The sequence below is a fragment of the Microcaecilia unicolor genome, chromosome 6 (genome assembly GCF_901765095.1).
Source record: "Microcaecilia unicolor chromosome 6, aMicUni1.1, whole genome shotgun sequence".
NCBI classification, from domain to species: domain Eukaryota; kingdom Metazoa; phylum Chordata; class Amphibia; order Gymnophiona; family Siphonopidae; genus Microcaecilia; species Microcaecilia unicolor.
The window spans coordinates 338,923,599-338,936,356 of NC_044036.1; the positions used below are offsets into that span (position 1 = coordinate 338,923,599).

Consider the following 12,758-nt stretch of genomic DNA (forward strand, 5'->3'; position numbering starts at 1 on the left):
TTTGATGCTGCTTTTAACTCCTAACCCTTGTTCACTTATTCAGAACCCTTATTTTATCATCCTCACTTTAATATTCCCTTATCTCTTGTTTGTCTGTCCTGATTAGATTGTAAGCTCTGTCGAGCAGGGACTGTCTCTTCATGTTCAAGTGTACAGCGTTGCGTACGTCTAGCAGCGCTGTAGAAATGATAAGTAGTAGTAGTAGTCTTTGGGATTCCAGAATCTTGCTACTCTTTGTCCTTATCCCTTATTTGTCCTGTTTCTCTGTCCTAATTAGATTGTCAGCTCTGTCGAGCAGGGACTGTCTCTTCATGTTCAGGTGTACAGCGCTGCGTACGTCTAGTAGCGCTATAGAAATGATTAGTAGTCCTTTAGTTCAGAGCAGCAGTATCATAGCTCATAGCTGCAGCAGTATCTTATTCATCGTAGGATGAAGCAGGTCTCTCGCTACATTCCTTCCTCATGAGCTCTGACAGTTTGTTTTAAAAGACCAACCTTCTCACTATGTTGTCTTCTCTCTGGCTGCAATAGATATACAATGAGATGATCCGTGACTTGCTGAACCCATCTTTGGGGTACCTGGACCTGAGAGAGGACTCAAAAGGGGTGATCCAGGTGGCTGGTATTACAGAAGTCTCCACCATCAATGCCAAGGAGGTATTGCAGCTCCAGTGGGATTGGCTGCTCAGGGCTTTTTCGAACAAACACAGTATTTATTTTATTTATTTGAAATGAATTTATATATAAAAAAAACATTTCTAAGCAGTGTACAGTAAAACAAAAACATTATTACTAATATACAATATAATATCATAAAATAAAATAAAATACATAAATATAACAACATGACAATATAAAGAAAATACAATACATAAAACCTACACAGAAACTCAATCACTTCAGTTCTTGTTTGCTTTAAATAATGCAGTAACGAATGAAAGGAAACAGGTGTCAATCAAGCTTTTTAGTTTAGGAAATGGAACTGACTTTTAGCCAACAAATTAGCGCATCACACATCTGGCTAATTACTCATTTATGTGACTGGACCAATAAATCAATAAATGTTATACAGATAAATAGATAGATTAACGGATGAGGATAGATCAAGTGAAAATAAATAGATTGCTTAACAGACACACACAAAAAAGATCTAATATTTGATGACAGGTGGATGATTGCATGATGGGTGGATAGATGGCAGATTGAAGACTAAAGTGTTGACGATGGATGAGTGGCTTATAGGTGGGTGGTTGATGGAAGGATTATGGAAGGATAGCTGATGGATGACTGGATGGATATATGGTTGGTGGGTGGGTGATGTGGGCTAGCTAGATGGACCATGGATTGATGTGGATAATAAATGGATGGGTGGTGAATAGGTGAATGGATGACTAGGTGGATAGATGATGGATGATTGGATGGGTGAGTGATGTGTGGGTTGTTGGATGCATGGATCATGGGTGGGTGGATGAGTGAATGATCGGTGGGTAGTTAATTGATGACTGGATTTGTGAATGATGTGTGGATGGGTGGTTGGATGGATCATATATGACTTGATGGATGGATTGGTGAATAACTGATGGGTGGATAGATGAACAGGTGGCTAGAAGAACAGATCATAGCTGACTGGATGGATGAAGAAAGATTGATGGGTGAAGGGGTAGGCAGATGATGGATGACTGGATTAGTGAATGATGTTTGGGTAGTTGGAAGATGGAGTACGCCTGGTTTGAATAGATGAGTGGATATATGAATAGGTGAACATATGAATAGATGATGGATGACTGGATGAGTCGATGATTGATGGATAGCTGGATGGATGAATGATATGTGGGTGATTTGAAGGATGGATCGTGCCTGACTTGATGTGGCAGGATGGGTGAATGATTTGATGGGTGGATAGATGAATAGGTGAACAGATTATGGATGGGTGAATAATATGTCCATCCCTTGAGCCGTCCAGTCCTAGAGGAAATAGGTTCTGTATCCCTGTGGTCATCCCCTGAGCCCTCCAGTCCTAGAGGCGACAGGCTTTGCATCCCTGTGGGCCCTGGATAGAAGGACCACATCTAGCTTGATGGGTGGGTGGATGGATGGGTGAATGATGTGTGGGTGGTTGGAAAGATGGATCATGTCTGGCTTGATGGGTGGCTGGATAGGTGAATTGATGGATAAATGATTGATAGGGGATGGATGAACTCAGAGATATACAGGTGTGATTACTCAGTCCTTGCTGTTTTTCAGATAATGCAGCTACTCATGAAAGGAAACAAGCAAAGAACCCAGGAGCCCACAGCAGCTAATAAAACATCATCTCGGTCCCATGCAGTGCTCCAGGTGACCGTGAGACAGAAGAGCCGTGTGAAGAATATTCTTGAGGAAATACGGATTGGACGGCTCTTTATGATTGACCTGGCAGGATCTGAACGGGCTTCTCAGGTACTGGAATTCTCATAGATTCTCAGCCATTATCACCCAGAAAGATTTTATCTGAGGGCAGTGCTGGGTGCTAAAAATCTGAGGCATTATCCATGTTATTAGTGGGATGATAAGTGGAATGGGACCAGGCAATAACTGATTCCCACAGCCACACACAAAAAAATGTGTTTGAAGCTGTGAAATATCCTACTGTTTTATTTTGCATGTTTGATTATTGGTGGGATATTATACTCCAAACGGTTGAGTCAGACTCATAGCTGGTTAGGGCTGGGATAGGTCCTAGTGATCAGAGCACTTCAAAAACCAGATTCAAATCCCACCACTTCAAACTGTTCATTTACGGCTGAATTTAGGAAATGGTGCTGAAAATTAGGCATCGGGAAAAATCTATAAAGGTTGTTCTGGGATGGACTGTCTTTCTAGAATAGTGCGTAGCGCTGATTCCCATGCCCAACTTTGGCCGCAAGGACTTCCAACAGCTAAAACCCGGTGCAAATTCTGGAACACAAGTACAACACTGCCCACAACATTTCGGAAGGCCCATGACCCGCCCATGGTTAGGGTGGTGACTTTGGTCCTGGGGAACTGAGGAACTGAGGAACTGAGTTCGATTCCTGGCACAGGCAGCTCCTTGTGACTCTGGGCGAGTCACTTAACCCTCCATTGCCCACCGCATTGAGCCTGCCATGAGTGGGAAAGCGCGGGCTACAAATGTAATAAAATAAATAAAAAACAAATGATCCTCCCTTGGCCATACCCCCTTTTGGGTATGCACTGAGGGGTCCTTTTACCACCGGGTTAGCGCTGCACTAGAAATGACAGAATTATTTCCTGTAGCGCTGAAAATAGCGCTCGCTCAAGGCGGAACCTACCACTGGTAGCCACGGTAGGTCGGCAGGAGTTCCAGGTTGCCGCACAGCAACTCTTTAGTTAAAAGGCCCCTGAGGGATTTGGGTGCCCTTTGTTATAGAATAGCGCAATTGGTGCCAATTAACATCAATAATTATTAGCATCCAATTATTAAAAGTTAATTGCTCATTAACCTATTACGTTGCGCATGCATCTCAGGATCACGCCCAAATTTGGGCAACCTTTATAGAATTCGGGGGTTGACGTTGCTATGCTCAGGGTCACAATGCAGGTTCTTTGGTGGTGAAGTCTTTGGTACAGTGGAGGGGCAGACTGACTGTTCAGGCAACCGGGCAGTGCCCGAGGGCCCAGAGGCTTTGCCTGGATGCCCAGCATGCCACTGGTGGTCTAGTGGCCTCAGCAGGGGGGAACATGTTCTTTCTTGCGCGGTCCACTGGGCTGCCGCTATTCCCCTCCTGCCCAGCGCCACCATATTTTAAAAAATGGCAGCCAAGACTCCCTGCGGAAGTCTCACGAGACCCGCAAGACTACCGTGGGAAGTCTCGTCCGCCATTTTGAAAAGACGGCGCTGCTGGCAGGCGGGGGAATAGTGGCAGTGCAGTAGGCAGGAAAGAACATGCCCCCTCGCAGAGGCTACCAGACCTCCAAGACCCCTCAGATAGGACCGGGGCAGCGGAGGCATCTGCTGCGGCAGCAGGGGTGTCAGGCAGCAGCCAGGCAGGTGGCCCAGACCACCCTCAGTCTGCCCCTGGTATTATGTAGTTTGAGGAGAAAGACGCGTTGTGGGCTTGATTTTACGAGAGAATGCCGGAGTGAGAAGTCCAAACAGGTGTCTGTTTCATAAAGCTGACTGAATAAAATAGTCTTCCAGAACCAGTTCTAGTTGTGCATAAATGCCAGGGTACAAATTTACTGCTGCAAAAAAAGATGTAAATTTCTGTGTGACCTCTGCACATGACCTTGCAAAGAGATCACTGCAGTCTCCCGCCTCCACTGCCCCCAAACTACGTCTCTGGGAATGCCTATGCACTTGCTTCTTACACACGTGCAGTAGTGCAATTGTACAAAAGTCATTTACACGTGAAAAAAGTTTTATGATGACAGGAGCACGGGGGGGGGGGGGGGGGGGGTGATATTTTATTATCCATGACAAAACTCTATAAGCATTACCAGTTCTGTTCTGGGCTCAGACAATGTGCAGCGCATTTCATGGCTTCTCCTCAGGATTTTTACCCCGTTTTCAGGAATTTCAATTAAGTGACAGGAAAAACCTTGTTTCCAGGAATTTCAATTTAGTGACAGGAAAAAGTGCTGCTCAGATGCTCTCTCTGCTCATCTCTGCATGTTTTAAATAGATATTTGCTCCAAAACTGAACAAAAGCTTTCTTGGAATGAGCCGCACCGTCACCTCTGCCTCTCCACTGATGGTGAACAGCTTGCAGCGCCACCTAGTGCTTGTGCTTGTCATCACTTCCCTTGGGTGGCTGGCTGAAGAAGTTTCAAATTTGATTAAAACTATACAAAATTACATTAAAAAAATTAAGAGCATAGACTTTATGACTCACACCTTTCTGGTTTTTGCTAAATCTGGAGTCGTACAGCAAGGTGAATGCAGAGGAGTCATTGCTCAGGGTCAAGGGTCAATTTTGCTGCCTTCATGGACTAAAGGAAAGTTTATCATAAGAAAGCAGAAGATGCCCTAACTTCTTGGTCATGGCCATTAGAGCCAGGGGAAAGGTGGGCTGGAGAAGGAATGAAGGAAGCTCACAGAGATGGGGTTGAAGAACTTGCAGTCTTGACCGAAAGTGTAACTTTGCCCTAGTTAGCTCTTTCTCTCCACACACTTTTCCAGGTCCCCATACAGGGCTGGCACCAGTTTTGCAGCTGGGTTGGCGCAGGCTGGCCTCTTGCCTGCATTCCTCTCTTTTACAGCAAGATTGCCAGGAAACTGCCTGACCTTATAAAACCATAGGTGTTCTCACACACCTAGAGCAGAAATGGTACCCCTGGGATCAACACAACCACAAGAGTTGCTGCTGGGACTCTGTACCCCCGCACCCTCCCCTCCTCCACCCAACTGCAAGGGCTCCTGCTTGGGCTCTTTACCCCTGCACCCCTTCCCCCCAACTGCAAGGGCTCCTGATGGTGCTCTGCACCCCCTCCCACCCAACCGCAAGGGTTCTGGATGGTGCTCTGTACCACTGCATCCCCTTCCCCCCAACTGCAAGGGCTCCTGCTTGGGCTCTATACCCCTGCACCCCCTCCTCCCAACCACAAGGGCTCCTGCTTGGGCTCTGTACCCCTGCATCCCCTCCCCCAACCACAAGGGCTCCTGCTTGGGTTCTGTACCCCTGCACCCCCTCCCACCCAACCGCAAGGGTTCTGGATGGTGCTCTGTACTCCTGCATCCTCTTCCCCCCAACCGCAAGGGCTCCTGCTTGGGCTCTGTACCCCTGCACCCCCTCCCACCCAACTGCAAGGGTTCTGGATGGTGCTCTGTACCCCTGCACCCCCTTCCCCCCAACTGCAAGGGCTCCTGCTTGGGCTCTTTACCCCTGCACCCCCTTCCCCCCAACCGCAAGGGTTCCTGCTTTGGCTCTTTACCCCTGCACCCCCTTCCCCCCAACCGCAAGGGTTCCTGCTTTGGCTCTTTACCCCTGCATCCCCTTCCCCCCATCCAATATTGTGCTCCAGGCTCACTACTGTCTTTTTTTTTTTGTCTTCTCTATTCTCTCCCATGGTGCAGACTCAGAACCGTGGACAAAGGATGAAGGAGGGAGCTCACATCAACAGATCCCTGCTGGCACTGGGGAACTGCATCAATGCACTGACTGACAAGGCAGCAAACAAATATGTCAACTACCGGGATAGCAAACTCACCAGGCTTCTGAAGGTACAGCACAGCGGGGAACCAAAAAACTAGCAAAATAGTATTGGCATTTTGTGTGTGTTAAGATTTTCTATCCTGTGCTATTAAAGTAGGAAGCTGTAACAATATGGGGTCAGGTAAAACCAAATGATGAAAATGATATAGAAACAAAAAAACCCCCAGAAACATCATAAATCCAAAATGAAATGACATGATCACATTTATTTATTTATTTGTTGCATTTGTATCCCACATTTTCCCACCTATTTGCAGGCTCAATGTGGCTTACATTGTTCCGTCATGGCGATCGCCATTTCCGGAGTGAGAGATTCAAGTGGTATTGCATTAAGGATCATGATTGACGTGGAAGGGCATAATCGAAAGTGAGTGCCCATCTCCGTGGGCGGGCATGCGAGGGGGCAGGACAAACCGCATTTTTGAAAAAAGATGGGCGCCCATCTTTTTTTCGATAATACGGGTTGTGCGGGGGAAATGCCTAGGATCTGGGCGTTTTTGAGCTGGGCGCTACTGGTTTTCAGCGATAATGGAAACTGAAGGCGCCCAGCTCAAAAACGAACAAATCCAAGGCATTGGGTCGTGGGAGGGGCCAGGATTCGTAGTGCACTTGTCCCCCTCACTTGCCAGGACACCAACCGGGCACCCTAGGGGGCACTTTTACAAATTAAAAAAATATATATTTAATAGCTCCCAGGTGCATAGCACCCTTCCCTTGTGTGCTGAGCCCCCCAAATCCCCTCCAAAACCCAATACCCACAAGTCTACACCAGTACCATAGCCCTAAGGGGTGCAGGGGAGCACCTACATGTTGGTACAGTGGGTTTTGGTGGGTTTTGGAGGGCTCAACATTAACCAGCACAAGTGGAACAGGTGGGGGGGGGGGATGGGCCTGGGTCCGCCTGCCTGACGTCCACTGCACCCACTAACAACTGCTCCAAGGGACCTGCATACTACTGTCAGGAAGCTGGGTATGACATTTGAGGCTCGCATACAGGCTGTCAAAAAAGTTTTTAAAGTTATTTTTTTGTGGTGGGAGGGAGTTAGTGACCACTGGGGGAGTCAGGGGAGGTCATCCCCGATTCCCTCCGGTGGTCATCTGGCCAGTTGGGGCACTTTTTTGGGACTTGGGTCGTGAAAAAAAAGGGTCCAGCAAAAGCGACCCAAATTCTCGCTTCTGCCGCCCTTTTTTTTCGATTATCGGCCGAAGGCGCACATCTCTCCTCGGCCGATAAACACGCCCCAGTCCCGCCTTCTCCATGCCTCCGACATGCCCCCATCAACTTTGTTCGTTCCTGCGATGGAGTGCAGTTGAAGACGCCCAAAATCGGCTTTCGATTATACTGAATTGGGCGCCTTTGCGAGATGGGTACCCATCTCCCGATCTGGGTCGAAATATGGGGCCCATCACTTTCGAAAATAAGGCCAATAGTAGATTAAGCAGTTAGGTATAAAGAGTTCAGATTCAGAGTGAGGAATAAAGTGGTATTGCATTAGAGTTCATTTGTGGTAGAGTAGATCTTCGTAGTCAAGTATACAGAGTTAGGCCTTGTCCAGTTCTGGCTTGAGTTTCGTTGTCTGGTATTAGGACGGATCATTTTGGTATGCCTTGTTGAATAGGTTGGTCTTCAATGGGATACAATTAAACAATATAAAACATAAAATTATGACCACCTATCTCTGAAAGCACCGTCTCACAGGTGGCAATCTGTGACAGACGGACCACTTAAGGCTATGACAACCCTCTCCTGATGCATTATGGGACTCCAGGAATGATCTGCTTCTTCATTTCCTGAGTTGTAAGAACTTGGTCTATAAATCAGTTTATTTCTGCTGGGTTTATCAGGCAACTAAAATGGTGGAATTCCCTTCCTAGGGATATTAGATGCATAAATAATAATTTGTCATTTCGTAAATGGTTGAAAACGTTTCTTTTTAGAAAATTTTCAGTACTAGATGGTCCTTTTTTTATGTGATCCTTGTCTTGTATTCTTGCACATTGTAATTATGATGTTGACTAAGCCACATTGAACCGGAAAATATGTCTTTTGGATAATATGGGATATGTGTTAATTAATGAAGTAAAAATAGAAGGTCCCACTGGGTCCACATAGGTGGGATAAATCGTTAGCATACTTTAGCACTGATCCAGCCGGGAGCTGAAACCTACAGATACTGTATTTTCTTTTCCCTTTTCCCTCGCCTGTGAGGGTTGCCCTCAAGGGAAGGTTCTTTCAGTGCAGGAGACCATCTCTCACACTGTGCCTACTGCAGATTCTTTTTTAAGGACTTCTAAGTTTGCCTTTTAACTTCTCAGGACTCCTTGGGAGGAAACAGCAGGACGGTCATGATAGCACATATCAGCCCAGCCAGCATTGCATTTGAAGAGTCACGAAATACCCTCACCTATGCAGATCGTGCCAAAAACATCAAAACCCGGGTAAGAAGAACTGACTGGGGGAGGGCAATCAGGGCAGCTACCCTGAGCCCCTCAGCTCCAGGGGGCCCACGGTCCAGGCATCTCTTCCCCTTCTCCCCACCACAGTCCGTCTCCTCCTCCCTTCCCGATCTTCTTTAAAATGTATTTCCCTTCCCAGAGGGGCCCCGGCGTGGCAGCCACTCTCACAAGCTGCCCGCGGCTGCCCTGAAGCTTTCCCTCTCTGCCGCAGTCCACTCCCCTCTGACGCAACTTCCTGTTTCCGCCTGGGCGGGTTGCGGCAGGGAGGGATCTTTCGAGACAGCTGGAGGCAGTTTGTGAGGATGGCTGCCATTCTGGGTCCTTTCTGAGAAGGGAAATAACATTTTTGGAAGAAAACCGCAAGGTGAGGGGAAGGGAGGGAGACGGACTGTGGTGGGGAGAAGGAGAAGAGATGCCTGGACCGCATAGTAGCAATGGAGGTGGGGGGATCAGGGGCCCCCTCCTTAATTTCTGCCCTGGGCCCCACCATGTCTAAAACCAGCCCTGTATGTTACACATGTCCCTGCTAAATTTACATGACTGTAGTTACGCCAGGTCTAGGCTTGTAAATCTAAGGGATGCTGATACTGGGTCACACGGGTATTCTAGAATGGAATCTGGGCACCAGGCTCTCCGAGAGTGGGGGGGGGGGGGGGTACAAAATTCCCTGGGCCCGGTCCTCCAAGGAAGGCCTGGCACCAGGCCTTCGGAGGGCGCTGACAATTACCACAGGTACAGGAACAAAACTTTTTACCGCCCTGCGGGAACAGTAAACTGTTTTGTTCCCACAGTGAAAAATCTCTTCCTCCCCGCAGGTCTCACCTACAGGATCCTGCAGCCAGCAGTGCTTCACAGTCACAGGCTGTCTCCGTGGCCTTCTTTCTGCCGCGTCCCATCCGCTCTACTGCAACTTCCTGTTTAGCGTCAAAACAGGAAGTTGCGGCAGAAGGAAGGCCATGGAGACGGCCTCTGACTGTAAATCACTGCCGGCTACTAGATAAGACCAGCTGGGAGGAGGAAGGGAGGGGAGAAAAGCAGCAGTGGCCAGGGGGAGAGCAGCAGTGGTGTGGGGGTGGGGGGGGGGGGGGGGTAGCAGCAGTCGGGGGGAGCGGGAGGGGCCCTGAAGATTTTTCTGCCCCGGGCCCAACTTTGTCTCTCGGCAGCCCTACCTTGTGGCACCTAAATGGAGGCCCCCACTTATGGAATTGTCCCAAAATATGCAAGCAAAACCCAGCAACAATAAAAATCAATCAAATTAATCAAGAAAATACATACTTCTCTCTCATGTCTTTGAAAATCAGGCAAACAAATTCTAGCGCTCAGGCGCTATCGTGGAAAACTGACCTATCTGTCTCATTGTCTTATTCTGATGAGCAGATGATAATGAAAACAAAGCACCAATAATTTAAAACATACAAACACATAAACATCACCATTAGCCTCAAGCGTTATAGGGAGCCTGAAAAAGTTCAACTCCGCATTCAGAATCTTTGTTTTTATACCTTTTTTCCCTCCTTCCTCTGTCCCCTCTCAGGTAAAGCGAAACCTAATGAATGTCTCATACCACATCGCCCAGTACACAAACATCATTTCGGACTTGCGCAGTGAGATCAAGAGACTGAAGAAGAAGATTGAAGATCAGGGACTGAGGCCGCCGAGAGCTAACCTGCCAGGTGTGGAGCGCATAGGGCAGGGAGACCTAGAACACTGCACACGTCCTTCGTCCTAATGTCAGTGGCAGAAGCAGCTGCGCGGAGCTGTTCCGTGAAATTCCCTTCATTATTTCCATAGTAACAATGTAACACAGCGAATGGAAGCAGATAAGACCAAGGGGGGCCATTATTTTAAAAACATGCCCATGTTGAAACAGTCAAACACATCTATTTCCATTGCATACAATTATAGCAATTGTGTGTTATAGTTTAACGGACCGTCAGGGGTGATCTTCCACTGGGGGGTGACCCCTACTGTGAAAGTAGGTCGAAGACCTTATGTTGTCATCAGTCCGCTTATAAAGATATTCAAGATAAGTAATCTGAAGGTTGTGGATTATAAGAAGAAATTAAGATGACTATTGGAACCTGTTTCTACAAATTATGAGATAGTTATGATAGGAGTGGCCTAGTGGTTAGGGTGGTGGACTTTGGTCCTGATGAACTGAGTTCAATTCCCACTTCAGGCACAGGCAGCTCCTTGTGACTCTGGGCAAGTCACTTAACCCTCCATTGCCCCATGTAAGCCGCATTGAGCCTGCCATGAGTGGGAAAGCGCAGGGTACAAATGTAACAAAAATAAAATAGATACTATTGGAGATTCTACATGGAATGTTGCTACTATTGGAGATTCTACATGGAATGTTGCTATTCCACCAGAAACATTCCATGTAGAAGCCTGCGCGGCCACATTGGTGATCCGCAAGGGCCGACTTCTACATGGAATGTTGCTACTATTGGAGATTCTATATGGAATGTTGCTATTCCACTAGCAACATTCCATGTAGAAGGCTGCGCAGGCTTCTGTTTCTGTGAGTCTGACGTCCTGCATGTGGAGGAGTGGCCTAGTGGTTAGGGTGGTGGACTTTGGTCCTGGGGAACTGAGTTTGATTCCCACTTCAGGCACAGGCAGCTCCTTGTGACTCTGGGCAAGTCACTTAACCCTCCATTGCCCCATGTAAGCCGCATTGAGCCTGCCATGAGTGGGAAAGCGCAGGGTACAAATGTAACAAAAATAAAAAAAATTACAAGAGTTATAAAAATTGTAAAATTTAAGAATGATATTGGACTGATGGCGAGATAAGGTGTGCCACTTACTTTCACAAACAGAAAACATAACGATTGTAATGTAATGCTAAATACAAAAGAGAGTAACATCTACTCCAAGCCACATTGAACCGAAACCTGTTTTTGGATTATTGTGGGATGTAAGAAAGAAAGAATAGATACATTTTACACTGCTTTGTTCAGCGTTTTCTACAGATTCAGTTTCCCGGCATTTAAAAGTCTTTTCTTAAGACTCCTTTTTGCAACTTGATTTTCAAATTTCAAGTTACTTTCATAACCATTAACGATTTCATGAGACTCCTGAGGCAGGCACAGTAGCCGAAACACGGTGCCGGGTCGAGTCCTTTTCATGAAATAAACTTGTTTGGAACATCTTCATCTCCCACCTGTTTTTTCTCAAACGTAAGAACATAAGCGTAGCCATACTGGTTCAGACCAGTGGTCCATCTAGCCCAGTATCCTGTTTTCTAAACAGTGGCCAATCCAGGTCACAAGTACCTGGCAGAAACCCAAAGAGTAGCAACACTGCATACTACCAATCTCAGAGCAAGCAGTTGTTTCCCATGACTGCCTCAATAGCAGACTATGGACTTTTCCTCCAGGAATTTGTCCAAACCTTTTTAAAACCCAGTTACGCTAACCGCTGTTTCTGTCCTGTTGAGTTGACTACACTACGCCTTCTGTCCTGACCACTTTTCGTAGTGTTCAGTGTTCCTGCACGTCGTGGTTGATATTTGACTATTTTCATGCGGTAACCCATGGCCAAATAACTACTAAATTTATTTATTTATTTATTTATTTGTTTGTTTGTTTGTTGCATTTGTATCCCACATTTTCCCACCTATTTGCAGGCTCAGTGTGGCTTACATGGTGCCGTAGAGGTGTTTGCCAGTACGGTTGTTAGCAGATACAAAGTTATATTGTGGTCAGATGAGGTGGGGTCAAAGGAGAGAAGATTATAGGTTGTCCGGTACTATCATTAGTTATGCCGTGTTGCTTGGTGCAGGGATCTTTGTTGGATTGGTGGGATAGGCCTTTTTGAAGAGGTGAGTTTTGAGTGATTTCCTGAAGTTTAGGTGGTCATGGATTGTTCTCACAGCATTTGGGAGTCCGATTCCATAGTTGTGCGCTTATGTAGGAGAAGCTGGATGCGTAAGTTATTTTGTATCTTAGTCCTTTACAATTTGGATAGTGTAGGTTTAGGTATGATCGTGATGATCTGATTCTGTTTCTGGTTGGTAAGTCTACTAGGTCTGTCATGTATCCAGGTACTATGCCGTAGATAATTTTGTGTACCAGGGTGCAGATTTTGAAGATGGTCAGTTCT

The 12,758-nt window shown here is 46.7% G+C and overlaps 1 protein-coding gene across 1 annotated transcript in view; it reads left to right on the forward strand.

Annotated features, from left to right (window-relative positions):
• KIF19 (kinesin family member 19) overlaps positions 1-12,758 on the forward strand; it is a 93,394-nt gene that overhangs the window by 49,302 nt on the left and 31,334 nt on the right. The window contains exons 6-10 of the mRNA XM_030208549.1: positions 532-657; positions 2,245-2,439; positions 6,056-6,202; positions 8,511-8,633; positions 10,186-10,324. Of these exons, the coding sequence (XP_030064409.1) occupies positions 532-657; positions 2,245-2,439; positions 6,056-6,202; positions 8,511-8,633; positions 10,186-10,324 (730 nt within the window). The remainder of the gene's footprint in view (positions 1-531; positions 658-2,244; positions 2,440-6,055; positions 6,203-8,510; positions 8,634-10,185; positions 10,325-12,758) is intronic.